Source organism: Mastacembelus armatus, chromosome 4 (genome assembly GCF_900324485.2).
Source record: "Mastacembelus armatus chromosome 4, fMasArm1.2, whole genome shotgun sequence".
Lineage (NCBI taxonomy): Eukaryota > Metazoa > Chordata > Actinopteri > Synbranchiformes > Mastacembelidae > Mastacembelus > Mastacembelus armatus.
Genome location: NC_046636.1, coordinates 8,207,040 through 8,234,699, shown reverse-complemented (window position 1 = coordinate 8,234,699; position 27,660 = coordinate 8,207,040). Strand labels below are relative to the sequence as shown.

Here is a 27,660-nt window from a genome sequence, read left to right as displayed (position 1 = left end):
TATTGTCTATTTTAATAAATGTAATTATATGCAACTGGTACTAATAAAGTAACGCGTTTATTGCTGCATTTATGATGTAAATATACAGTTATTATTAATGGTGCAAGAGCATGCATGGTTGACCAATCAGCGGTATTCTCTTACAAACAATATAGACGACAACCAATGAAAATCTTACCGGCATTTCTAAACCCGCCCCTGAAACGTATCCAGGCCAATCGGCGTCGCTTGTGGGCGGGGCTTTGTAGCCTGCAGCTCCTGGCTCTAACAGGGAAATGGAGTCAATGACAAGCTGCCGAGGGTTGGCGTATAGGAAACACTGAAATGAGACTTTAACACCTGTAATACAGAAAGGTAATCATTAGCCCCGGTTTAAAGAGTGTGTGGAGAATGTCTGGTTTTATTTGTTTTATTTGAGAGAGCCTGTTTACACACTAACAGCGTCTCAGGGAAATGTCCCGATGTAACGCTGGTTAGCTGCAGTTTCCTCTGTTTTTTTTTGTTTTTTTTTTAGCTTAATGTTATTGTTATTGTTATTGTTGTTATTGTGTTTACACTGCCAGACAGTGAAATAAACTAATAATTGCAGTAATGATAGCATTTAATCGATATTTTGATGTACTTTGCTTGTGATTTCCGTCCCAAATGAAATGCCTTCATATTGTTCAGTGCTAATATTGACTTATTTTAGTTTGTACCGATCGGTTTATTTTAAGCATTTTTAAGATGAGAAATTATATTTGCTTGCGTGACAAAATAGTACATTACAATAATAATTATGTTTTCCTCCGTAAAGCTCAGAAAGGGAAGAATTGAGCAGGAGTTACATGGTCAAAACAAACAAAAATGGTTATTAATAAAAAACACAGTAGTTACAAACATCTGTGCACAGATGCATAAAAACAGTTTGACTTCGGGGGTGACAGTATCTCTGATGGATTTACAATGAAAATCAATCACAGATTTGTAACATGGCACAAGTCATGATGTATTTACTACAACTCAAAAGTAGGAAAAAGCCTCAGTCTTAAAGACATTTAAAGAGCAAAAGTGAATGTTAAGTCAGAGTAGCACAGGTAAGCTGTGATCAGGAGGATTGCAGGATAAAGCAGAGGATTGTTTGTCATGAGCAGGTCACAGCAGGCACAAAGAACAACCTTCAGTCTCAATATACATATATATGTGTATATATATAGAGAGAGAGCGAAAGAGCTTGTTGGGTCACTCTTCATATAAAGGAAGTTTTACTTTCTCCAGCATATTTGTCAATATCATATTATTAGAACCAACTGTTAAATTACAACATTTTTTAAAAACAACACACAAAGCGGCAGTAAGTCCTTTTTTAATGCGGCACTTATGTGTTATGTTAATTGAAATGTGCTAAATACGCCGACACATCATCTTCATGGCACATGTCTTCAGTTTTGGTAATTGGGACATTCTGGAGAACTTGTCTTGTGTTTTCCAGGTTCACATCATGACAGGTAGCTCTTGAGAGCCATGGCATTTTTTAAACAGCTCACCCTTCTGCTCTGGAAGAACATCACATACCGCAGAAGGAATAAGGTGGCCATATTTTTACGTCACAAAAATTTAGAGAATAGTTTGCTGATTTTTAAGGAAAAATATAGCATGAGGACACAGGCGTGCCTCTGCTGTTTTTATTAGTTACTATGTTCTCCTCTAATACAGATCCAGCTGATTATCGAGCTCCTGTGGCCTCTGTTCCTCTTCGTCATCCTCATCTCTGTTCGTCATTCACACCCTCCTTACAAACAGAGCCAATGTGAGTGATATTATGCAATGTCTGCCTTTTCACACACACACTCTTACAGGTCTGAAAATGGACCTTTGCCAACAGCTAAAGAGGATTAACTCGCCGAAAGCGATTCTTGTGCCACATCCACACATTTGTTTTCAAGACTTTTGTTGTATTGATCTTTTTTGAGGGGTCCTCTATTAGTGTAAGGTGACATAACATTTTTTACTAAATATTTGTTACATAAAGGAAAAGACTGGTGACCTGTCCAGGGTGTACCCCTGCCTTCCACCCAAAGAGAGCTGGGATAGGCTCCAGCAGATCCCCGTGACCCTGGCTTTCAGGAAAAAGCGGGTATAGATGGATGGATGGATAAAGGAAAAGAGCATGCTTATCGCTTGCTGTTTCTGTCTTTAGATGCTTCTTGCATGTAAAAGAAGCTCACATCAGGTTGAGAACAATAACATAATAATTTGATATTGGTTGTACAAAACAGTGTTTGTTCACATACCAGCAGCATTTTGTTTAGGTCAGTACCACAGTGTTTTCATTGTTTTATAGCTTGAATTAATCTCCTAGTCCTGTTTGTGTGTGTTTTTCTTTTCCTTCACTTGTAGGTCACTTTCCAAACAAAGCCTTGCCATCTGCAGGGACCTTGCCCTGGATTCAGGGTATTATCTGCAACATCAACAATCCCTGCTTCCACAGCCCGACACCAGGGGAGACACCGGGCCAAGTTGGCAACTTTGACAACTCCATGTAGGTAGACTAGAAGTGAAAACATGGGACAGGTAGCGAGAGCAGTGGAGTTTACAGATGCATTGCTTGATGTAAACTAGTCCATCAGATAAATAAATGAGCTACCATCAGCCCAGAAGATCATGAATTTTAAATTATACATGAACATTTGAGCTGTAAGTTAAAAAAAAATTAACATTGATAAAGTCATATTATTTTAAGACTTAGAACAGCATTAACTACTTATAAAATTCAGCACAGTTGACATTTAGTTGAATTAATTTATACATTTTTTAAGTCTACATCAAAGTGAAGGTCAACAGAAAAGGAATTGGAGGATGAAGATATGAATACATCTGGTTGTGTTCACAAAAATCAAGGTGGTGTTTACTGATTAACTGAAAATTCAGTTTATTAAATATAACTTGCCTCCTTCTGTTGATCTTCTACCCCAGACTGTCCCGGCTGTTTGTAGATGCCCAGACGGTTTTGTCCTACAGTGGAAACCGGAGCTTGTCGAGCTTTCAGGACTTGATGGAGAGCACCCGGAGGCTGGGAGAAAGACCTGGCGTTTGGCCAAGTACCACAGTTTGTTTGATACCCCTGTAGCACTGATCTGAAGGGATATGTAGAGATGCTGACACAGTGACGCTTAAACGCACTTTTATTTTGTTTATTTTCTAAAAGCACCTTATTCAGATGGCACATATTTATGTCGTGTTTATGTTATGTTAAAAAACAGTGAGTGGGCAATACTAGTTACAGAACTGGATGTCATTAGATTACACTTAATTAATAAGTCCATTTATAGTGGTATGGCAAAACACACAAAATGGACCTGAGTATATAATGGAGAAACCCAGGAGAACCTTACCTTCTGTCACTTAAGCAGCAGTTTAAATAAGGTCATCATGTAGTGGACAAGATGGCTACTCTGTTTGAATCAATGAATACATCAGGGAAGGCATAGTTTCTTTATCATGTAGTTGGTGTTTTCTGGAACACATACATGCACATTTTTATCTTTAAAGTGTTATATACTTGCTGATTTGCACACAATTGCAAAACCTCTGTTTTTTATTAATCAGTATTCTAAGATGAGCCTGTGAACAAAGACAGGACTGTAATGTAATACAGAATTAAACAACTGCAGGTCATAAGCAACAAGGAATTCTCATACATATATATATTTTTTGATCCAATACTGTTCCCAGACTTATCTGAGCAGAAGTGAGAGGATTCACCTGGGGCTACAGTAAATCCATGAAGGGCTTAAACAGGTGTCGAGTGACCATCTGAATGTAGCCATTTACTGCTGTTGTGAAAGCAACACAGGGTCTGTTGATCCTCTCCTTGCTGTGAGCAGATTAAATTACGCGACTGCACAGGACAAGCAATTGGATGAATGACATCAGGTTCTTCACTGCATTTTTTTTTTCTGCAACAAAACAGCAGGACATCAACAACAGCTATCTGCTGAATCCCAAACTCTTGAGCCACTGATACTGTAAAGATCTTATTATAAAGCCGCTTTTATTTAGCCCAGCCCTGAGGCATTTTTGTCTGTGTTTATATAAATATTACCCAGTTGTACAGAAGATAAAAATAACACAAGTTAATTTAACATCAAATTTCCAAACAACAGAACCAGCTTTTCTTGTCACACATGTTTTTATTACAGCAATTTCCACCTAAAAGCTCAACTCTTAAAAGAGGAAATAAATATTAGGAATCACACTTGGGTGACTATACAAAGTTCAGTCTAACCAAACTAGCCCGCACTTAACTGTGCGCTAAATGTGTATGTTAACGACCAAACCTAATGGATGAACATCATCAATAATAGAAAATGCAGTTATCAACTAACTCAGCCTTGCTCTTTCTCCAGAAATGAATTTTGAATTACAACAAGTCATTGGAACTTGAAAACAACCTGATGAAAAGCAAATGCATTATAACCATTCAAGCTTAAAAGTTGTTAGTGTCCAACAGAGTATGAATCCTGCCAACAGTTTCTGTTTTGAAAGATCCAAGTTGTTATTTTGTGTTAATGCTTTTGTTTTTACTGCAGATCTCCCAGTAGAAGAATACCTGAGAGCCAATGAGACGTTTTCCACCTTCCTCCTGACCAACAGCAGTCTGTCACCTGTGACTGTGGACCAACTGATGAAGTCTCGTCTTAATTTTCAGGTAAGCTATATATGTGAATGCTGCAAATCCTTAAAGAACCCACTGAAACCCACTTAGCATTTGCCTTTTGTTAAATCATGTAATCTGATCTAGCGCATAAAACATGCAGGTAATTTTCCAAAAAGATCAAAATCCACTCAAATTTTCAATTCAGAAACAAATATAGGTAAAGGCTTCATTACTCTTTGAAGGTTTTTCAGTGTCCCCTTTCCCAAATATAGGGAATTGTTCATATTTTTGGGCTAAATAAAAGTTTAAAATAATGGATGAATAACTTTATTTTGCCAAATTTAAAGTTTTAAAACTTACGTAAAGGCTTTAAAGATGACAGTAATAACAATACTATGGAGGCCAAAACAAATGAGTAAGAAGTATTACATTTCTCATAGTCAAGTAAGGGGCCATAGGGGGATCAATTTGTTCTGTCTAGGTTGCTACAGCTGGAGCTCAGATGCAGCTGAAGGACTTGGTGTGCAACGCGAGCATGTTAGGACAGTTTCTGACGGTGGACGAAGGAGAAGCAGTCATGAATGATCTTCAGACTCAGCTGTGTGACCTGCCCACCGACGTCCTACGAGAGGCCGAGCGCCTTTTTGTCTCTCAGCTCAACTTCACGAAGTTCTTCACGGTAGGAATCCCTGTACAAGGATACCTGCCTTTTGCAAAAATACATGTACAATTCAGAGATTTCAAATGCAGTTTGTTCCTGCTGTGACAACAGATTGCTTATACTGGGTATCTGATGAGCTACAATAAATACCAACAGTAATCCTGTCTTTCTATCTGCCCTATCAGAGAGAGCGTTTGATGGCCAACGCTGAAGACCTCAGGGTCATCAGTCAGGCTGTCACCTCAGTTTCACGGGAGCTGGCTGTCCTCATGGATGATGTAGGAGCCTACACCTGATTAATCATATCCATCTGTGTCTGTATTTAATTAGGATATAACAGCCTGTAGATTGGAAAGATAGTTGAAGGTGCTGCAAAGTTATTGTCAGTAAGTCATTATGATGTTGCTGTTGAGCTCTTGACCAAACAAGACCAACTGTGAGAGGACTGACAGTCTCTACAAGCCTCTGCTTTCTTTACATTTAGAGTCTTTGAGATTATAAGGAGGAATCCATTTCACAGTCTGTTATTACGTTTCAGTATAGAGCTACAGTGATTAGTGAATCAACAGGTAACTAATTAACAACTGTTTTAATAATTGATATATCTTTAAAATCATTTTTCATGTAAAAAGGCCAAATGTTTTGTGGTTGTGTCTACTCAAATGTGGGGATTTTTGGTAAAGAAAATAATTGTCAGAATTATTGTTTTGTTGTTGTTTTTTTCACTTAATGTTCTGTGTTTGTTCGTTATCTATTTTTAATAATTGCTGGAGAAATTACTTACTTACCTTCCTCCAAACATTTAACTCTTCTCTGTCTTTCTCCAGTTTTCCTCCCTCTCCAGCTTTGCAAATATGAGCGCAGCTCTTCGTCTTCTGTCTACAGAGAATCGCACGGCACTGCCCACAGAGAGTTTCCGAGCTTTTTCGAGGATCATGTGCGGTCACCCTGAGGTTGGTGGCGAACGCATCCCATCACTCAACTGGTATGAAGACAATGACATAAAGTCCTTCTTAGGCAAAAATGGCACTGAGGATACCGACCTGGACCATGACAACAGCACAAGTAAGAAGCTTTGCTGAATCAAGTTTGTGTGTAAATAAGTTTGTTCTCATCCCTTTTGGCTAGATATGTTGTTCTGTAGTCAGAGACCATTTAAGTATCATAGGGCATGAAATGACAGCTAAGTCATTTTTGTTATGTGTAATGGGTGTATTGTCTAAGGCAAGGCAAATTTATTTGTATAGCACCATTCATACACTACGCAATTCCTTTACAAGGCATATAATTACATTAAAAGCATGGAAAAGAGCATTTAAAAACAAAGACATTTAAAATAAAATAAATTTAAATAAAATAACAAGGTGTTTTCATCCCGTGCTTGTCCCATTTGGTCTGTTCTTTGCTTCATGCAGCTCCATTCTGTAAAAGTTTAATCCATGGTCTGGAGTCCAACCCTCTGTCTCGTATTGTGTGGCGAGGAATCAAACCTCTCTTTATTGGAAAACTACTTTACACACCAAACACTCCTGCAGTACAGCAAGTCATGAAAGAGGTACAAGAAGCCAACAAACCTCTGTCACTGCAAGTATTGTGACTTGATGTAAAAGATGTAACCAGATAAGACCATTAAGTTCTAATCTGTTAATGACAGCAGGTTATCATTAAGATTGATCACCAACTTTGTTAAGAATGACTGTAGGATTTTAAGTGCTTGCTGTTTGTCTATTAAATCGGTTGGTATCACTACCAAAGCCGCTAGGTAATTGCTGATGATGTAATATATGTACCATAAACAATGACTAGGAGTTAGGATCACTTTACATATCAAAAACATGTCTTATTAACAATTGTTTCTTTCTGAAACCTATGAATATCACTATTTATAGGAAGGTGTTTTAGTTTGTTTCATAAAGCTTTAAATAATAATGTGTAGTGCTGAGGGGCAAATACCTGACAATGCTGTCAAATTAAAATTTCTTTATTCTTAGATGTCCTGGCAGACCAGTGGGAGAAATCATGTACCACATAACTGCAGTTCTTTCAGACATAAAACTAGTTTAATTTGGAGTTGGAAGTGTGTTCTGTTTAGTTGTTTAAAAACAGCTTCTGGCATTATGAAGTAAACGCATAAGTTTAAGATAAGATCAACTTTATTAATCCCCAAAGGGAAATGAAGGCTTTAAAAAAAATATGACATTTGAGCTAACTACAAGTCCTGTGTGCTGAAGGTGAACAAGACCTTTGAGGACCTTCAGATCCTCCTGGAGCTGAATGAAGCCTGGATCGAGGTGGGACCACGTATCAAGAACTACATGGAGAGCAGCGTGGAGATTCAGCTGCTGCAGGTCTGACTCGCCAGCTGCTGTCTCTCTATAGGAGCTTTAAATCTGGTATGACAGAAAAGGAAAAAAAAAAGATATATTATGTCTGAATATGCAAAACAGGATTTGTTGAGGCGGCCAGAGGTTGCAGTACTCGTCAACCTGCGTTTACAAGACACATCTTGGACAGTCTCTCGGATCACACATTTCCTATCTACACCCTCGCCAGACGCCCCGAGGCTGCCTGGGGAACCACCTACCTGGCTGGACATCTACAACGACATCAACCACACCATCACCACTCTTGCACAAATCACTGAGGTTTTTTCTTTCCTCCTTTGACATTCATTTATTTATTTTTTTCCATGCTGCTCCTGAAACATGCAACAAATTCAGAAATTGCAGCATTGTTGTGAAGAAACAGAAATCATTGTTTTCGTGAAAATATTAGCAGGAAATAAATTCACAGTTTACTTTAAAATTTAAATTGATAAAAATCTGGTGAATTTTAAGTTTTTTGTTTTGCTTTCTGACCTCTGTAAATTGCTGGTGTGATAAAATACTGATATGAAAGGTAAATTCTTATGATAAAATCTTTTCTGTTGAACTCTTACAGATTTTCTTTCTTGTCAATCAACATTCGTATCGTTTGGATGTTATGTCCTCTCCTGCAGTGTTTCTCTCTGAACAAACTGGAGGGGCTGGAGACTGAGGGCCAGTTGATTGACAGAGCACTGGTGTTACTGGAGGACAGGCAGCTTTGGGCAGGTGTAGTTTTCCTGCTGCCCAACACTTCATCCCTCAGGGTGCCACCCCACGTCACCTACAAGATCCGAATGGACATTGATGATGTGACCAGGACCAACAAGATCAAGGACAGGTACCGACGATGCCACACATATTGATTTTACTCTGCTTGTTTTATACTGAGGTTAAGACATTTTTTTATTGGAATTACAAGGAAATAGCTTTGTTTTAGATTTTTATAGATTTTATAGATTTAACTTTTTTTATCCACCAACAAGGAGATTCTCATTTTATTGGTTATGACTTTCTCCAGCATTTGTATTTTAAAACTAAAACATTGTTTTGGTGTTTTTGTTCTTAAGGTTTTGGGATCCTGGCCCAGCAGCCGACCCTTTTAATGACATGCGCTACATTTGGGGCGGCTTTGTGTACATCCAGGACCTGGTGGAGAGAGCTGTGAGCAGAGTCCTGACGGGTGTTCAACAGACCACAGGCATCTACGTACAGCAGATGCCTTACCCCTGCTATGTGGATGATGTGTGAGTCTTGTGTTGTTTTAAACTGATTTTTGTATAAACTGCAAAAGCAGTACCACACAAGTATATCCATCATTTGCCATCTGGAAGAGCTGGGGTTTTGGTCTATGCGTAAGTACATTTTAATGATGCTTATGAAGGACTATTTCAACAGAACCAGACCATAGCTCACTTCTCTGACATTAGGTCAATGGTTTTTTAAAAAGAAAAAGAAAAAATTGTCTCATATAAGTGAAATAAAAATGTAAATCTCCTTAGTTTTCACAGCATCAATGTTTTACATTAGATAATAAATACAAAACACTGCTAATAATTTCACTGTTCTCTCCCACTTTTACACAGTTTCCTTCGAGTGCTGAACCGCTCCCTGCCTCTCTTTATGACACTGGCCTGGATCTACTCCGTGGCCATGATCATTAAAGGTGTAGTGTACGAGAAGGAGGCGAGGCTGAAGGAAACCATGAGAATTATGGGGCTAGGAACAGGAACACTGTGGCTCAGCTGGTTAATCAGCAGCATGGTTCCTTTCCTGGTCTCCGCAGTGCTTCTTATTGCTCTGCTCAAGGCAAGATAACTACTCACTCTGATTAAAGTATAATAAAGAAAAAATACACACTTATTATTGTAATGATGAAGTTGATGGTGATGAAGTACGGATGTAACATTTGTCTCTTGCAGTCACGCCCAGGTAATCCTCTTCTTCTCTTTCTTTCCAGTGGGGTGACATCTTGCCCTATAGTGACGCAACTGTTGTCTTTTTCTTCCTCATGGCGTTTGCCACCGCGACTATCATGCAGTGTTTCCTTATCAGTACCTTCTTCTCCAAAGCCAACCTGGCTGCTGCCTGTGGGGGATTAATATACTTTGGCCTCTACCTACCCTATGTACTATGTGTTGCCTGGAGAGACCACCTCAATACCACACACAGAGTCCTCGCTGTGAGTACAAAGTACCAGTAGAATTAGAACATATAGATTAAATGATAGATTCATGTATAGATTAAATCAGAAAATATATAATATGAATTAAATGTATGTAGTTTCTTTGTTACTGATCACAGCTAGTATCCTAGCACCAAGATTAAAATGGTTTGGTGCCTTTTTCCTCAGAGTTTTCTCTCTCCTGTGGCCTTTGGATTCGGCTGTGAGTATTTCTCTCAGTACGAGGAGCAAGGTGTGGGCATCCAGTGGTACAACCTGCGCTCTAGCCCTGTGGAAGGAGACTCCTACAGCTTCACGCTCTCTATAATCATGCTTTATGTGGACGCCTTCATTTACGCCATCGCAGCTTGGTACATCGAAGCTGTGTTCCCTGGTACTACTGCATTCACTTTTATCGGTCCCTTATCTGACCAGCAGAAAACAGAGTGTCTGTACATTAGATGAAGGTTAAATCTTTAGTGTAATTTATTTCCTGTTGAGTTCAAATTAAAAGTTAAGGTTATTGTGCCACCATTGCAAGCTGATGACAGTTTCCCTCGTCTGTAAATGAGCAAAATGCAGACCTCTCACAAACACCTTCAAAGTTCACAGTTATAGTATTACTTAAAGGACTGAAACCATTGGAGCATCTGTGCTATGGACCTAAAGTTAAAAATACCAGTATTTTACCTCAACTGAATGTGTGCATATGTTTGTATGTTTTTACACCAGGTGAATATGGGATTCCCAGGCCATGGTACTTCATCTTCCAGCTGAACTATTGGGGGGGAGTTCCCCTGGAGGCAGGAATGCCAATCCCACCAGCACCTTCGGAGCAGGATGAAGGTTTGAAACTCTGGAGCTGCTGCACATCAGGACCTTTTTCTTTTTTTATACTTTAGCTACACTTCTGTCACATTCAGTTTATTGGACATGCCATCCTTCCCACTTACTGATGTTGGAGACTGTCTTCTCACTTCTCCTCAGCTCTTCGTACCTGTAAAAATACTTAACGGATAGTTTTTGCAGGCTTAAGACAATTAAGTAAACCAAGTTAATGAGCTGAGACTATAAGCCCATTAAATACAATGTTTAAGAACACAAGGAGAGTAAAGCTGAATATGAGCATCACTCTAGACTTCAGACTTATCCTGTTGAAATTCAAATTTATTTAAAGTGTATTTCAACACACTGTACAATTTACATAGATAAGTACATAGATAAAAGACAGAACAAAATGAAAACACAATAAAACACATAACTAAACATATAATGGAAATGATTGGTGTTGTGACACATATCCATAATCTTTTATTTTTATATTTGCTATTATAACTCCCCAACATTTACATGTTAGAGTACATTGTTTCTTCTAAATGTAAAAATTGTTTGCCATCAGATCACATTGAACCGGAACCCACTAACCTGATCCTGGGTGTGAGCATCAGAAACCTGGTGAAAATCTACAAGAAGGGAGCCAAACTGGCCGTCAACCACCTTAACCTGAAGTTCTACGAGGGGCAGATCACCTCGTTCCTCGGCCACAACGGAGCCGGCAAAACCACCACCATGTGAGTGCAGCTGAAAGATCATCACTATCAGCAGTAACTTGTTCAATCAGAGTTTGTTTTAGGGCTGTTTAGGGTTCTGTTTTTCCAGGGTGTTTCTGTGATTCAAAATTTATTTCTTTGGTTGGAATTTGTAAGTGAGTGGGAACTGGTTTTTAGTGTTAGAGCTATGTTAGACAAACGCTCAGTGAATGCTCTTGTACAAACATATATCATCACCTATTATGTTATAGTGGACAGTCTAGATATAGAGCTTTCATCATTTCCTAAAGTTTTTTGTGATTTCAGGGATTACAGTCTGTAAAAGGTGTGAGATGTTTATCTGATTTGACATTGAAGTGTTACTGGAACAAAACCTTATTTCCAGTGTGTCTGATGTTTGTAAGATCTGTCCTGACGGGGCTGTTCCCGCCCACCTCTGGGACCATATACATCAAGGGGATGGACATCCGGTATGACATGGACATCATCCGGAGGACGCTGGGAGTTTGTCCACAACACAATGTTTTATTTGATATGTAAGGTCCAGCTCTCACATGTCTTATATTTTTTATTCCACTGTTTACAGAAGTTCCACTTGGATGTTTCATACCACAAACGTCTTTGTTTGCCATTGATTAATACTGACATTAGACACATTAGTCACATGATTAGGAAAGAAACACCAGGCTGTAAAAATAGATTACCCGGTAGTCCTTTCACAGGAAAAGACTCGGATTTATTTAAGGGAAGAGATTGATTTCAACAGATTGTGTCCTTGTTTTATCTCTTTCTTTCTTTCACTCTATCTGTCTCTCCTAGATTAACAGTAGAGGAGCATGTGTGGTTTTATGGGTGTCTGAAGGGAATGTCAGGAGCAGAGGTGAAAGATGAGTTGGACACTCTGCTGGACGATGTCGGTCTGCTGCACAAACGACATGAACAGACAAAAAACCTCTCTGGTAAATTTTATAAATAAATTTGATTGTTAATGTTTTTCTGTTCCAAAACTGAAACCTTCCCTTCACTGTCAGGTGGGATGCAAAGGAAGCTGTCTGTGGCAATAGCGTTTGTTGGAGGCTCTAAGGTGGTTGTTCTGGATGAACCTACAGCTGGTGTTGACCCTTACTCCCGCCGAGGGATCTGGGATTTGCTGCTCAAATACCGCAAAGGTGGGTTTTTATTTGAATTGGAGAGTTGCTAAATGAAAAACTGTTCATCTTTGTCAATAAGTTAAAATAGGAAGAAGAAGAAATTTGAGTCTCACAACACTGGTATTGTCAATGTCTAAAATTAAGTTTCTTCCTTTGGTGAGCCAGTTCTTTTATGCCTTTCACTATTTGCCATCACAGCCAGCTTGTTCAACAAATCAACAGCCTCATTTAAAAAACTCCAAGATCAAAAGCACCACATAAATGAAAATATTTCTCAACTGTTTTCTCCCTCAGACCGGACCATCATCTTGTCCACTCACTACATGGATGAGGCAGAGTTGCTAGGTGACCGGATCGCCATCATCTCTCAGGGGAAGCTCTGCTGCTGCGGATCACCACTTTTCCTGAAATCCCGCCTGGGTTCTGGCTACTACCTCACTGTGGTGAAGAGGGAGGGACTGGATACCAGCACTCCCAGCAGTACCAGTATCTGTACCAGTATCAGTACTAACAAGCTACCTCCTCTCAAGGTCTAATTTATTCATTATTTAGGAAAAATCATTTGTGCCAGGGTTTGATTTTGTTTTGTAAGCAAGTTAAAAATACAAGTGAAGTGTACATATTTGACATGTTTTTGCCAAATGCTTTGCTTCAAACCTGCTTCCTGTAATCTCCTCTGTAAATACTGAGGACGCTGTTTTATGTTTCAGGACAGTGATTCATCCATGAGCCAAGACACTGGGCTAGGAAGTGAGGAGAGCAGCTCATGTGAGTGTTCAACTGCTGTATGGCTGCCACAGCAACCTGAGGTGGTACAGTGTCTGTGGTGATTAAGTGCAGTGTGGTGCATTCATGCTTTCTTAAAGAACCAGTTTAATGTAGTTTCGACATGTAGTCCATTTCCATCACCATGTTCATGGCAGATCTGGCGGCGTTACTCTCACTGGCACAGCACCACATCCCGGGCGCGAGGCTAGTGGAGGAGTCAGGACGTGAGGCAGTAATGAACCTGCCACAGACAGCTGCCAAGGACGGCAGCTTGGCCATCTTCCTGTTGGATCTGGATCAGAGGCTGGGTGAGCTGGGAATCAGCAGCTATGGCCTGTCAGACAGCACACTGGAGGAGGTAAAACATTTACATTTCCATTGTTGGATTCATAAATAATATCCCTGACCTCCTGACCACACTAATGAAGCTTATTTTTACATGAGCACATCGGATAAAAGCAAAATAAAATGCAGCCTTTCACCATTCACAAAAGAGGTTGTAAAAATGAGGAAAGTCACACTTTGAAAGGGACACTTTCAATCCACCATATTTATTCAGTGTCCAAAGGCAGACTGTTTAAATGTATTCAGTATGTGTCCTCCAAATGTCACAACGCTCTGTCAAGCTTTCTGATGACAATCCCACAATGCAATGCTCTGAGAAAATTATAGTTGACTCTATATAATGCACACACGGTAGTTCAGGAAATCACTATCACACATTAGTGAGGCATTGTCCCATTACTGTAAACTACAGTAGCTCAGCCAGGTTTTATCAGGAGGGCTGGTTATTTGTGTGTCAGCCATGCTCATAATGAGATTACCATTAGCTTCAGCTTAGCACCGATAGCGGCGTTACAGAGCCTGATAAGTTTATTCTGTGAATTGCTCTTATGACCTCTGTATAACTAGACTAGATGCTCACGCAATGCCATCTGCTGTTGAAATAAATCCCTCAGTTTGAACTTCAGTTTTCATTTTCACGATTATTATATCTCATTACTTATCTCATTATTTAAAGAGAGTGTGCAAATTTTGTCACAAATAAAATCCTACATCTACAGGAAGTGACAGGTAGTGAATTGCCCTTGTTGCTTAGATACCGCTACGATACCTTAGATACCTCGTTTATAAAAAGGAGTTCAATCTTACATCATGACCAGAGTTTTCATTTTTAGATCTTTCTGAAAGTAGCAGAGGAAACTGGTGTAGATGCTGAACCAGACATGCAGGCTGCATCTCCGCACAGTCAGCAGCTGTCAGCTGGTCAGAGAGAGGAGAGACAAAATGTTGAAGAACCAGAGATGGGTACGGTCTTACACTCACAGATGTATACATTTTGTTGACATACAGTATCACACAGAGTTTCCATGTATCATCAGTCTACCATTTGTCTCCAACTCTTAACTGTTTTTCTGTAATGCTGCCAGGAAAGAAAAGGCCTCATAATCAAGGTATCTTCAAATCACCACCTAACAGATTTAACATCTGTTGAAAAAGCTCCAACACTCTCTGCACTTATTCAGTAGTAGAGAAACTGCCCACAACTGCCTTTAGATGACAAATTCTTAGATAGAAACACAGGAACACATCACTTAAGGCAATTGTCATTTCTTGTTTATCTTTTAGTTTTAAGTGGCTCTATCATGTCAGAGGAGGAGGGCTGTGGCAGGAGTCTGTGTATTTATCATCCCATAACTTCTCACACTGTGATTTTACTGTTTTCAGAACCCCAGGAGACAGACCTGCTAAGTGGAGATGGCCGAGGTGGCGTCCCCCTGACTGGCTGGTGGTTGACATGGCAGCAACTGAGAGCTCTTTTCATCAAACGCTGGCTTTATGCTCGGAGGAGCCGTAGGGGCTTCTTTGCACAGGTGTTGACAAGCTTCAGCTGTTAGAGAAATAGACTAAATAGTCCACAATGGCTTTACGGTTCTCATATTGAAAAAAAGGACTATCCCCTTAGTTTGACTACAGATGTTATGATTTACTGCTTGTGTTTTTGTTTTTTGTTTTTTTGGAGTGTTAACAGTCATTACTAAAGAACAGTACGTTTTTTTCAATTGAAGTTGGTCTTAGAAAGGTTGATTTGTGCTTCAGATTGTTCTGCCTGCTCTATTCGTGCTGGTCGCCCTGTTATTCAGCCTAATCGTACCTCCCTTTGGGAAGTACCCCGCCCTGAAGCTGCAACCCTGGATGTACGGAGAACAGTACACTTTCTTCAGGTGAGTCTATGGAGAATAGAGAATCTAGTACCCTGGTCAGCAGAAAAAAAAAGGTTTTTATCCTGCGCCATTATTATGTAAAATACCTGAGCAATTTAATCACTTTATTTCATGTTATTGTTACTCTCACCTCTGGTTTAATATTTCTAGTAATGATGCCCCTGGTAACTCAGAAATGGAGAACCTCCTGGAAGCTCTGCTTGACCAGCCAGGTTTTGGAACCAAGTGCATGGAAACAGAGGATGAGGGCAACAGCACGTAAGATTTTTTCTGAAAGACAAGTAACATCAGAAAAGGGAGAACCACAATGAAATTAGTGGGACAAAGGGTTCTAAGACAAGACCATAAAAACAGTGCAAAGATGTAACAGTGTCAAAATATAAACTGGAGATTAAACATACCACAAACAGGAGATAAAATAGGCTGTTTAATTCTGAGACATTATAAATATATTAAATATAGTTTATTATTTAGGGGTTGCCTTGGGTATGATTAAAATTTACTCAACTCTTATTGGGATCTTCACAAAACCTCGGCCTTTGTTAAGGTTTTTAAGCAAGATATGACCTCTGCTGGTATTTGATAGAAATGCCAGTTGTTTTTCTCTGCAAACACAGATTTGTGTATACCTTCAAATGTTTGTAGTAGTTTGATGCATTATATTTAATACTGGATATTCACCCAACATTTCATTGCTAAAACCACAAACCTTCACTCTGTTCACTCCTTATTCTCCCTGCAGGAGTCCTCAGTGTGAAGCTGAGCGGGGTGGCCTGTTCATGCGCCCACAGGTGTCCTACTCCACTTGGCAAATGTTTTATAAAGGAAACTGGAGCAGTGACAGACCTTCTCCTGAATGCCAGTGTAGCACAGAGGACGTCCGCCGCATGCTGCCCGACTGCCCACTGGGTGCTGGTGGACTCCCACCACCACAGGTCAGAGTGGCGTCATGTCACAACTGAGTTACTGTATGTGCAGAATGTGGCATTAAATGAGCTGATTACTGCATCAGGGAGGACTGAAAATATTGCATGTGCACTTTTACATGTTAACGAAATTACTTTGATCTTTGTTCATTTAAAATGGAGTTTACTGAAAGCGTGTGTTAATGTGCCATTAATATTAAATATTATTAATACCTTTAATGCAATTCTAAAAAGCTAGTGTAACATTTTCTCAAGTCTTGTACAATTTCCCACAACTTTTGCTTATACAAGGCATATTCTCTAGGTTCAACTCTTTTCATTTAATATTTTTCAGATTAAGAGGCTGACTGGAGATATCCTCCAAAATCTGACAGGTTATAACATCTCTGATTACCTAGTGAAGACCTACTCAAAGATCCTCAAGAAAAGGTAGACGTACTGTTTTTTGGTATTTTATTTGCAGTTCTTTTGTTCCCAGTTTGGGTTTTTTACTGTGATTATTAGACATTTTTAAAGCCTACATCTCAAAATTATCAAGGGTCAGAAGTTACATTTTCATTGTTCTTCCTTCTTTTTTTTCTTTGATACATCCAGACATGCAGTATCTTTGCAAAAGTATTTCCTGATGAAATTAGGTACAGAAATGAAAAAAAAACGTGAATGTTAGGGTATACTTAAAATCACAGATAGCTATAGTTAGAACATTTAATTTAATAATAAGAATTTTAGCTCTCTATTACTCTGCTCATGTTTCCTCTAGAAATGTCCTCACAAATTTACTTTTTTTTTTTTTTTTTTACCTCTGTCTCAATTACAGTCTCAAAACCAAGAAGTGGGTGAATGAATTCAGGTAAGCTGCTGGGAGCACAGTATCTACAGTATCCACAGTTTGAGCCTCCAAAGTTTATTTCTCATTTATTGTTTACTCTTTTGACATACTGAAAAGAAACAAACTCTTATACTAAAACTTCTGTATTGCAGATATGGAGGCTTCTCCCTCGGAGGCAGTGCTACCCAGACTTTATCTCAGGTCCCCCAAGTCCAGAATTCAGTCATGGAAGTCAGGGCTCGTTACAGAGTCCCACAGGTAGAGGGCAGTGTCAGGCTTGTTTAACAAATCATGTTGTCTTTCTGCATATTCTTAATGTTTTCTGATGTTCTTTGATTCATCACAGAACAGCTCACTGGATCGTCTTCTAACCCGACTGCCAGATTTTCTAGAAGGACTGAACAGCCGCAACAACGTCAAGGTAAAAGTGTGTCTGTATTTACCCTCTCTCTTCATTTTTGACTGTCATTCTCTGAAGCAAAGATCTAACATTAAACCGTTTACCATAGTTTGCTGTGTCTTTTCTATGTCAGTAAAAATAAGTTTTAAAGGTACAAATGTCTTCACCCAGGTGTGGTATAATAACAAAGGATGGCATGCCATGGTGTCATTTGTTAATGTGATGAACAATGGCCTGCTGAGAGCAAACCTGCCACCAGGTCCAGAGAGGATGAAACATGGCATTACTGCCTACAATCACCCACTCAACCTCACCAAGGAGCAGCTTACTGAAATGGCCATGTAAGTTCATGGCTCAGGTATTTGGTCAGGACAGTTTACTGTATTCCTGATGGATAACAAAATTTCACTCTGCTTGGATTTAGACATTCACAGGAAGCAATAATTATTAATTGATTATCAGTAGGACAATGAAAAGAAGGACAATGTTTGAGTCATAAGATACCTGCGTCCATAACATCTGTTTTATGTATGCTTAGAAGTGTTTTTCTTTTCCCGACTTGTGTTTTTCCCGCTTCCTCTTTCAGGATGACCACATCAGTGGATGTTCTGGTTTCCATCTGTGTGATCTTTGCCATGTCCTTTGTGCCAGCCAGCTTTGTCCTTTTCCTGATTGAGGAGCGAGTCAGCAAAGCCAAACACCTTCAGTTTGTCAGCGGGGTTAAACCGATCCTTTACTGGCTGGCCAACTTCACCTGGGACATGGTTGGTACTCAAGACTAAGTGTAATAGAGATTTTCTTTATCAACCACAGATCCACACGGTGTGATAAGCATCTCAAATGTACATCCACAACAGCCACTCACTGCAAAGCGTTAGGAGAAAATTACAGCAGTCATTTCTAGTAGATAAGATTAAATCTATCTGTGGTTGTGTAAGTGGCATGAGCCGCACACTGGGAGTGACTTCTTCAACAGAACATGATCTTTGACGTATGTTCCAGTCACATATTCAGATCACATGTTTACTGGGAACACAGTAGTCATGTAAATGTGGAAATGTGAAGTACCTAATGTACTTTAAGATAATAACATTTGAATTTGTACTTCCACATTTCAGGCAAAATTGGTTTTCTGTTATAAATTAGACATTTTGTTCTGGCAGAGAAATACAAAGTTGTCCTGCAAAAAAATGAAACCAAAGTAAGTTTTAGCTGCAAATCTTGGTAGGTAGGGCAGATGACCTTTTTTACTTAGTGATCATCAACGTGGAGGACAAAATGTTTGCATGGTGAAGTTCCAGAGTTGTCCAATACTTCTTCTAGTATGTACAGCTGTGTGGTGTTTTGTCATTTGATAGACCTTAAACTGCTTTACTACTCTTCTACTACTCAAACTCTTTTTACTGAGTTTTGATTTGTTATATTCTCAGTTGAACTACGCTGTCCCAGCCACGATGGTAGTATTGATCTTCATTAGTTTCCAACAGCAGTCGTACGTCTCTGAGACAAACCTACCTGCTCTCATCCTGCTGCTTCTGCTCTATGGGTATGTTTAGGTTGCACTGACGTCTGTCAAGGCTGTTACCTCTCATATGCTTCATGAAATCTGACTCACGTTTGTTCTTATGTTCAAGGATAAGCTGCTTCTTTTTTATATCAGCAGATCGGACTAATTGTACTATTTATTAACCAAAGATCATTCTTACAAGCATGTTGTGCTTGATTGGGATATATTTCAGAGAAATTTATGTGTACTCAAGACACCAAAAACTTGAATCTTGATTGTAACGCTGTGTCCATGATTTACCTTTTTGCTCAGTACATTACAAAGGCAATACCTTTGCAATAGTATTCAAAATATCTCATTCTAGATATTTTGAATACTGCCTTTAAGTCAGAGATTGATTTCTAGAATAATAGAGTTAAATAAACCCACAATTCAATAATTAAAGTTTAAATTACATTCATTTTCTTGACTGTTATGATGTTCTGTACATCTATAGACAGGGTCTCTGTTGTCCCACTTCATCCTCTGGATCAGGATCTGTAACAAAACACATTGTATCTTTCTGAACATATTGAATAAACCCATCATCTGTTTTAGGTGGTCCATCACCCCTCTGATGTACCCAGCATCCTTTGTATTCACCGTCCCAAGCACAGCCTATGTCGTTCTCACTTCCATCAACCTCTTCATTGGAATCAACGGCAGCATTGCTACCTTCGTCCTGGAACTGTTTGTTGATGAGGTGCAAAATACACTAGTGTAGACGAGTGGATAGCATTATATTGTAATAAAAAACTTACAAGGTAATAAGTTAAACTTAGCATCACAAATGATTTTGGGTATATCATAGTCATCATCATCATCATAAAAAAAAAAGAATATACAGTCCAGATATAGAGAAACTTGAAGCTATATGGGAGCTACTTTAATGCTGCTCTTATTGGCTAAAGCCTAAGTCAAATCAAGCTTTGTAAAATTTGAGAATTTTACAAAATCAGAATGGAAGTTTTAACTTTTTTCAGTAAAATGAGGAAGTGAATGAAAGCAAAAATCTAGACACATACAGTCAAATAGTAATAACTATATATATTTAATGAATCTTGAACTATTCAGCAACTTTGGGGTCATATTTTCTTTCCAGCATCTGAACGAGGTGAACAGAATTCTGAAGAAGGTGTTTCTCATCTTTCCTCATTTCTGCCTGGGACGAGGACTCATCGACATGGCCAAAAACCAGGCCATGGCAGATGCCTTCCAGAGACTGGGTACAAACAGGTTTTATTCCTGCACACATATCTGTCATCTAACCACTCTGTCCATTATTACAAAAACAAGGAATTTCTTATGCTTAAAAACATCTGATGCTTAGTAAATAGTACTTTTCTTCAATGTCATACTTGCACACTTTGCTACAGTTTAAGATGCAGTGTAATACAGAGGACTAAAGATATTTAAAGTTTTTCCAGAAGTGACTTCAAGTGTGACTCTTCCTCTTTTAGGCACCAAACAGACTCTGGATCCTCTTCAGTGGGACTTTGTAGGGAAAAACCTGTTTGCAATGGCAGCTGAAGGTGTTGTTTTCTTCATCTTCACTATACTTCTGCAGTATAAGTTCTTCATTCGCTTCAGGTACTTTTTTTTTTTAATTTCTCCTCTTCCCATGGGCAGACTGTTTTGCATATTTCTTCTACTAGCACTTGATTTTTACAAACATGCATTATTTAGTGCAAGAGCTTTGGACTTGAATCTAATGACCAATATCTGGACTTCAGAAATCAGGTGAATCACCTAAATAAATGTGTGCAACCAAAGAAATCATTCTGTGTAGACCCATGAACATATAGGTTGCATAGTTGCACTGTTCTTCAGCAGTGCAATATAATTAAACAGACAGGTGATTCTTTGGTCCTGTACTGTCTGTTCAGACCATGGTGGGCTGCTCCTGGGATGCCTCCTCTTGGTCCTGAAGATGAGGACGTTGCCAGGGAAAGAGAGAGGGTCAAAAGTGGCAAAGCCCAATCAGATATCCTCACCATGATAGACCTGAGCAAGGTACAACAACCAGAAAGCCTGAAAAGTACAAGCACAGTGATCAACCTGAAATGTTGGAAAGACTGTCACCACATGACATTTCCAGTTGTCTTTGAAATTATGTTTGTTTAAACATATGTTTTAGCACACTTGACTGAAACATTAACTGTATGCTGTATCTCTTGAGTGATAGACTTAATGTGTAGACATTTTAAATTTGTAGTTGTCAAAAACACAGTTTTGTGGGGTTTCTTTTTTTTCAGGTTTATAAAGCAGGCAGGAAGCCAGCAGTAGATCGTCTCTGCCTTGGAATTCCTCGTGGTGATGTGAGTTACACTCTATCAAATACAACATTTATTGTCTGGATCACTTTGTGTGTTGGTGACGTACATGTACAGAAATCAGAAACCATTGCTACTTGTCATAGTTGCCTTGATGAATCAGTGTTTTCTCCCAAAAGAGGCAAGTAGAAAATATTCCAGTAATTAGCTTATAACTGATGGTGCTGAATCCACAACTAATGCTACTGTTGTTATTATTGCTGCTACGGCTGTTGTCGCTCATACTGCTCTTACTATTACTGTAACACATGTTCACTGTAGCCTTGTATGTTCACTTCTGTAAATCATGCTGCTGTTGCTGCAAATATTGCTACTCCTGAGCCTACAATCTGAATATATGGAACTTGTGTTATTGCTAAAGACTAAAGACTAAAAACCTGTTTTATCCTAAATAAAATATGACTACATATCCTCCCACAGTCTCAAGAGGCTGGTACCAGCTGCAGATTCTGCCTGTTGAACTGGGCATATACAGTGATGTCTGTAAATGTCATGTCTGTCCTCTAGTGTTTCGGCCTGCTGGGGGTGAATGGTGCAGGGAAGACCTCAACATTTCGCATGCTGACTGGAGACACAGCAGTCACCTATGGAGAGGCTTTCCTCAACCACTACAGGTACAAATGTACTTCACCACCCATAGTGTTAGAAAATGTAGTACTATTGTAGTACATAATTGCTGAGTACTCATAGGGTTAGAGGTATTAATGGTAGTAGTACTATTACAATAAAAAGTAGTAGTTGCAACAGCAGTCATACTATCAGCAGTCGTCCTAATAGTAATAGTAGCAGTACTAGTACTAGTAGCATTCAACAGTATGTTTGTGCGATTTTCAGTGTGCTGACCAAGATGGAGCGAGTCCACCAGCTGATGGGTTACTGTCCACAGTTTGACGCCCTCAGTGACCTTCTGACCGGTCGGGAACATCTGGAGCTGTATGCCCGCCTGAGGGGTGTTCAAGAGGGCTCTGTTGCCAAGGTAACATAAAAGGACAGTGCACCCCACAATTGACATTAATACAAGAATAATCAGTGTTTTACTGTTCTAACTATTCTGCTAATGTTGCATGAATACAGCATTACACCATTCAGCTGCATCTTACAGGAGTGATATCATTCTGTTTAATAAACAAACCATTATATACCATCAATTTCACATGATAGTGGCACACATCTGTGGGGCGACAGGCTTATTTAGCTGCTGGATGTCACTGTGACGTGGCCTCTCTGGTGTCCTGTAGGTGGCGCAGTGGGGGGTGAAGAAGCTGGGGCTCACTCAATACGCTGAGCGGGAGGCTGGAGGCTACAGTGGCGGCAACAAGAGGAAGCTCTCCACTGCCATCTCACTCATCGGGGCTGCACCTGTTATCTTCCTGGTGGGGTTGTTCACAAACTTGTTCACAAAACAGCTGCAGAGCAACTGTAGCAAACAGCCTTCATAATGGCCTGTTAAATCACACATAACAACCCATACATTACATGCATTAATCAACACCAAAAATCAGTATCACCATGTCTTATGACATACACATATATTACCATTAAACTTCATCATTTTTTAAACATTCATTTATTTTCTTCATGTTTTAATTTCTTTCATTTATGTTAGGATGAGCCCACCACTGGCATGGACCCAAAAGCCAAAAGGTTTCTGTGGAATTGCATCCTCAGTGTCACCAAAGAGGGAAGAGCTGTAGTTCTTACCTCTCACAGGTATGTACGTTAAACCAGTGCAAAGGTGATATTGATATTGTGCAGCACCATATTCCCTTCACTATAAAATTATCTGCTAATCCAGCTGTTTTGTTGGTTGGCTAAGAGTTTCCTTATTGTTTAAATGTTAATTTTTAGTGTGTGTTTCTGTGTGTGTGTGTGTGTGTATGGTCAGTATGGAGGAATGTGAGGCTCTCTGCACCAGAATGGCCATCATGGTCAATGGCAGGTTCCAGTGTCTTGGATCTGTACAGCACCTGAAGAACAGGTAACCACGCTCTACACCCCCCAAGTTAAATATACACAATTTATAACCCACCGAATGAATGTTTGAGAAAATTCGTGGTGTGTCCATTTTGCCTGACTTCTCACCTCTTCTTCTGTGTCACACACTAAATTCACATTGAGCTTTCTAGAGGTTTTGAAAACAAAGTTTACTTACGCATTTGATAAGTTAAGCATCTTCACCAAAAAAATACCAAAATACCATAGTAAATTGCTTTAATAGACCTGGTGTAATGTGCATTAACATACATTGTAGTACAAAGAGAAGAAAACGTAGGATCTCCCCTCTCAGGACAACACACAAACACTGATTTTCAAGACCAATGCAGTCAGGCAATTTAATAGTAAAATCATTAATCATTATGTAATATAATCACTTGTGTATATGTGGATCATATTTCTATGCAGGAAATCCCTTTATTGTGATCTTGTACAGCCTTAACTTTTGTTTAACGTGTGTTGTTACATATTAAGATGTTTTACAGCTGCACTGACCTAAATTCAACAGTATGCTGTAACAGTATTTTAAAATCTTCTTTTGGTCCAACATCTTTCAGGTTTGGTGATGGCTACACCATCATCCTTCGTCTAGCAGACACTAAATCCAACCCAGACTCGTGCCCGGTCAGCACCTATATGAAGGACTCATTTCCCAGCATTGAGCTGAAGGAGCGTCACCAGAACGTGCTGCAGTACCAGTTACCCTCTCGTTCCTGCTGCTTGGCTCGTGTCTTTGATGTACTGGCCAACAACTATGAGGAGCTGGGCATCATCGACTTCTCCGTTTCACAGACCACCCTGGACCAGGTAAGGGCAACAATCAAACTCAGAATTAAAGTCGATCCTTGTATGACAGGGGTGCCCTTGAGGTGTTCCTTGAGGGCCACTGTCCTGCTTGTTTTTCAACTATCCCTGCCCACCACTGCTGATTACCTGGATCAGATGTGTTCAGTCAATCAAAAGCTGGAACACACCTGATCCAGGTAATCAGCAGTGGTAGGGCAGGGATAGTTGGAAACAAACAGGGCAGTTGTCCTTGGGGACTGGAGTTGGACACTGCTGTTATATGGAAAATTATGCTCTGACTAGTCAGCACTCTGACTCGTCGTACTTTGCAAAAGTAAGTCTTCATGTGAGTAATTCAAATATTGATAATTTAAAAATAAATATGTTACTAACAGTAGGATATAAATTAATGAGTTATGCCTTCTACTTAGTCATATTTTCTCTGAATTGACCCTTTACTGATCTTCTTCTTAATTGTTATTGTTAAACTTAAAAGGAGGAGTGATTATGTCAAGCAACAACTGTTTTCTTAATACGCATGCACCTGACTATTGTTTAAGTGTGACTTAACATTGTGTAACTGTTCTTTAATGGGAATTTATCATAGAATAAATCAGTGGGATAAATGCTAAAGCTAGTTCATTTGGTGTTCAGGTGTTTGTCAACTTTGCAAAAGAGCAGACTGATGATGACCTCACAGATGTGGTCATCAGCAACGGCACAGTACAGACCAACCTGACACAGCCCACTATGATAAACCCTCCCACCATTCAACCACAGCCACCAGTTACACCTCCTCAGTCAAGCAAGACCTCATCTAAGGACATCCATAAGGAATCGTCTGACAACAAACTGAAAGAGGGTAAATCAAAAAAGGCTAAATCTAGTAAGGGCAAAACTAAAGAGGGTAAGGCCAGTGGAGAAAAAAGCAGCGGTATGACAATGACCAGTTTACCAAAGCCAGAGCAGAAAGTCCAGGAGACACTTCAGACGAGCAGGAGGGTCTGCAGTTCACCAAACAGTGGTAATGGTGATGTTCAAGGAGAGTCCAGTAAATCCACTGAATCCAAACATAAAGCAGAAAGTTCCAGGAAAGACCCTTCTGCACTCTTTATAGTCAGCAGCAGCACACAGGACAGTGCACTGTGAAGTTACTGATGCAGCACAAGTGCAGGACACAGGCCAAACACAGTCAAAATTGTTTTCTTAGTCACTGTATGTTCATGTGAATATTGCACTGTGTTGGCAGCACTGCTGAGATGCAACACTTGGACTCTGTCAGTAAGATGCAAAGAGTTGGAAAAGATGATATTTGAAAGTTGGTAAAACTGAGACAGTAAAGGCAAATTTATCCCCCTGGCCTCCTCTAAGGAAACAGTCAAATGTAATTGATTTCAAGTGATGACTTTGGTGCCTTGTTCACCCATTAACAGATCTGTAGCTTTATATTCTTTTTTTTTTATTCATAATCCTATAGTTTCTCTTCTCTCTTTCTGTATCAGTATCCATCAGTCCAAAGTTATAGTTGATTTATCGTGAAAGAATATTATACATAGAAAAAATGGATGGCATTCCTCAGGGCTCAATCATTAGACCTCATACAAACCCATCTTTATTTTGGAAAAAGCACTTTAAAAAAGGAAAATGCTGCACACAGTAGTCATAGTGCGCATGTTACACAAAATTATTAAGATGATTTTATATAACAGAAAGTTATGGGTTTGTTTCAGAACAATATACAGTATCTCTTATGTAGAGAAAATTCTTACTGCAAGTTGATTGCTAAATACCTCTTAGTTATGTATCAAACTTTAAAGTACTGATTTGTAAATCAGTAGTTTCGTTAGTAGTTTCTGAAAAAAATGTTTTTTATTTGATTTTATTTTTTATTTTGTTTCCATTGGGAAAGTGTCAGTGTCCAAAACTGGAGGTTTCATACCATTCAGTCTGCAATGTAGACACCAGATTCAACAACCCAGCTTTGGTCAGGGGTTGTTGTTGTTGTTGTTTTTTTTCTTTTAATAAAGTCTTTATTTATTGTTTTCTTTTTTTGTTGTTGTTAAAAAAAGTGACTGTCCAAAACAGGTTGTTACTACACTGTTACATATTTAGAAGATTGTTACAATAGTAACTACAGTATAGGCATGAGACAAACATAAAATTTCAGAAGGATTTCAGCAACAGTGACATTTAAAATACAAAAAGTAAACTAAATGTAAACCTAAACTCATGGCTGGATGTCTCATGAAAGTTTGTAGTACTGGAATGTACTTTTAAGGTATTATGCTTGAACAGTTCTACTTGAACATTAATTTATCTATGCATCTACTGTAAGATGTACATTATATAGTGAAAATATAGTGTAAAAATATAGTGTTTAAAACATGGGTAATTTGTCTGTTGTTGAATATTCTGTCTTGATGAAAAATAAAAATATACTGTAGAATTTTTAAACCGGTGAATGGGGTATGGTGTATGCTGTGAGTCCAGTCTGCTGTTTTTGACTAGTCACTGCAATGTGTTGGACATCAGGAGGTTTTTCTTCGTCATAGTGAGGATGAGTGTGGGTTTCGGTGCAGAAAAAAGCGGAGGAAGGCTCATCTGTCTGTTTACACTGTGTCCACCCACAGATGTTTCTGTTGCTGCACCACTGTTAAAAGAAAGAAGGTATACAAATAGCAAAATGCTTTATACCACAGTGGAATGTAGTTTTACCCAGCTATAGGACAATTTCAAGCTTTTAAGTACAGTAGTTATCAATAGTTGTAACTGTTTTACTGTATTAAATATGTTTATACACGAGTTTCTCATGTTACATACATTATTAAATATTGGTTATGATTTACTGTTTTTCAAACCATTTTTTACAAACCATTTAATAGCGACACCTTCAAAAAATGTTTTTAATTTATATACATTAACCCTATTGTTGTGCAACTATGATAAATAAATACTAGTCATAAAACAAACAAACCAAAAACATCACATTTTAAAATTAACCCACCAAACTTGCATGTTGGTTGGGTTTTCCTCCCCCAACTGACAGCGACTGATTTGCTGGCCGGCCATCTTTTCCCTCAGTCTTTGTTCACTAACTGCCAGGAAGAGTTGATCAGATTGAACCCACCTCCATGGTTCTTCATCACGGACTCTCCTCTTCCTCAGTTTCTGTGTGACCGTCTGGAGCAGGGTTTCCAGACTGGACAGGGAGATGTCAGGAAGTTGAAACTCAGCAGATCTCTGCCCAGAGCACAGGAGGGAAGAGACACTGAGCAAAATGTGAAAAAGCCACATAGTTTCTACAAACATACTGTACTGTATATG

The 27,660-nt window shown here is 39.1% G+C and overlaps 1 protein-coding gene across 1 annotated transcript; it reads left to right on the top strand.

The window, feature by feature from the left end:
* Nucleotides 1-200: 200 nt before the first annotated feature.
* abca7 (ATP-binding cassette, sub-family A (ABC1), member 7) lies at nt 201-26,798 on the top strand. The gene is made up of 49 exons (XM_026323412.1): nt 201-354; nt 1,472-1,569; nt 1,696-1,789; nt 2,380-2,521; nt 2,956-3,080; nt 4,572-4,690; nt 5,121-5,318; nt 5,486-5,578; nt 6,128-6,365; nt 6,716-6,855; nt 7,532-7,648; nt 7,748-7,945; nt 8,299-8,504; nt 8,734-8,910; nt 9,250-9,472; nt 9,624-9,845; nt 10,017-10,221; nt 10,560-10,673; nt 11,227-11,398; nt 11,782-11,913; nt 12,197-12,336; nt 12,409-12,546; nt 12,823-13,058; nt 13,239-13,296; nt 13,452-13,654; nt 14,475-14,604; nt 15,025-15,170; nt 15,397-15,521; nt 15,672-15,779; nt 16,264-16,456; nt 16,782-16,876; nt 17,265-17,297; nt 17,429-17,534; nt 17,623-17,697; nt 17,848-18,017; nt 18,263-18,440; nt 19,107-19,222; nt 19,781-19,925; nt 20,325-20,448; nt 20,683-20,812; nt 21,109-21,235; nt 21,478-21,540; nt 22,063-22,169; nt 22,390-22,531; nt 22,794-22,928; nt 23,162-23,265; nt 23,441-23,533; nt 24,108-24,357; nt 24,991-26,798. Exons 2-49 carry the CDS (start codon nt 1,504-1,506, stop codon nt 25,483-25,485), a joined length of 7,146 nt encoding a protein of 2,381 aa, XP_026179197.1. The 5' UTR covers nt 201-354; nt 1,472-1,503; the 3' UTR covers nt 25,486-26,798.
* The last annotated feature ends 862 nt before the right edge of the window (nt 26,799-27,660 follow it).

Coding starts and splice junctions, on each gene's coding strand:
- abca7 (XM_026323412.1), top strand. CDS start 1,504: ATGGCATTTTTTAAACAGCTCACCCTTCTGCTCTGGAAGAACATCACA. Junction 15,171..15,396: donor GTAGGGGCTTCTTTGCACAG/GTGTTGACAAGC, acceptor TTTGTGCTTCAG/ATTGTTCTGCCTGCTCTATT. Junction 22,929..23,161: donor CTGCACCTGTTATCTTCCTG/GTGGGGTTGTTC, acceptor CATTTATGTTAG/GATGAGCCCACCACTGGCAT.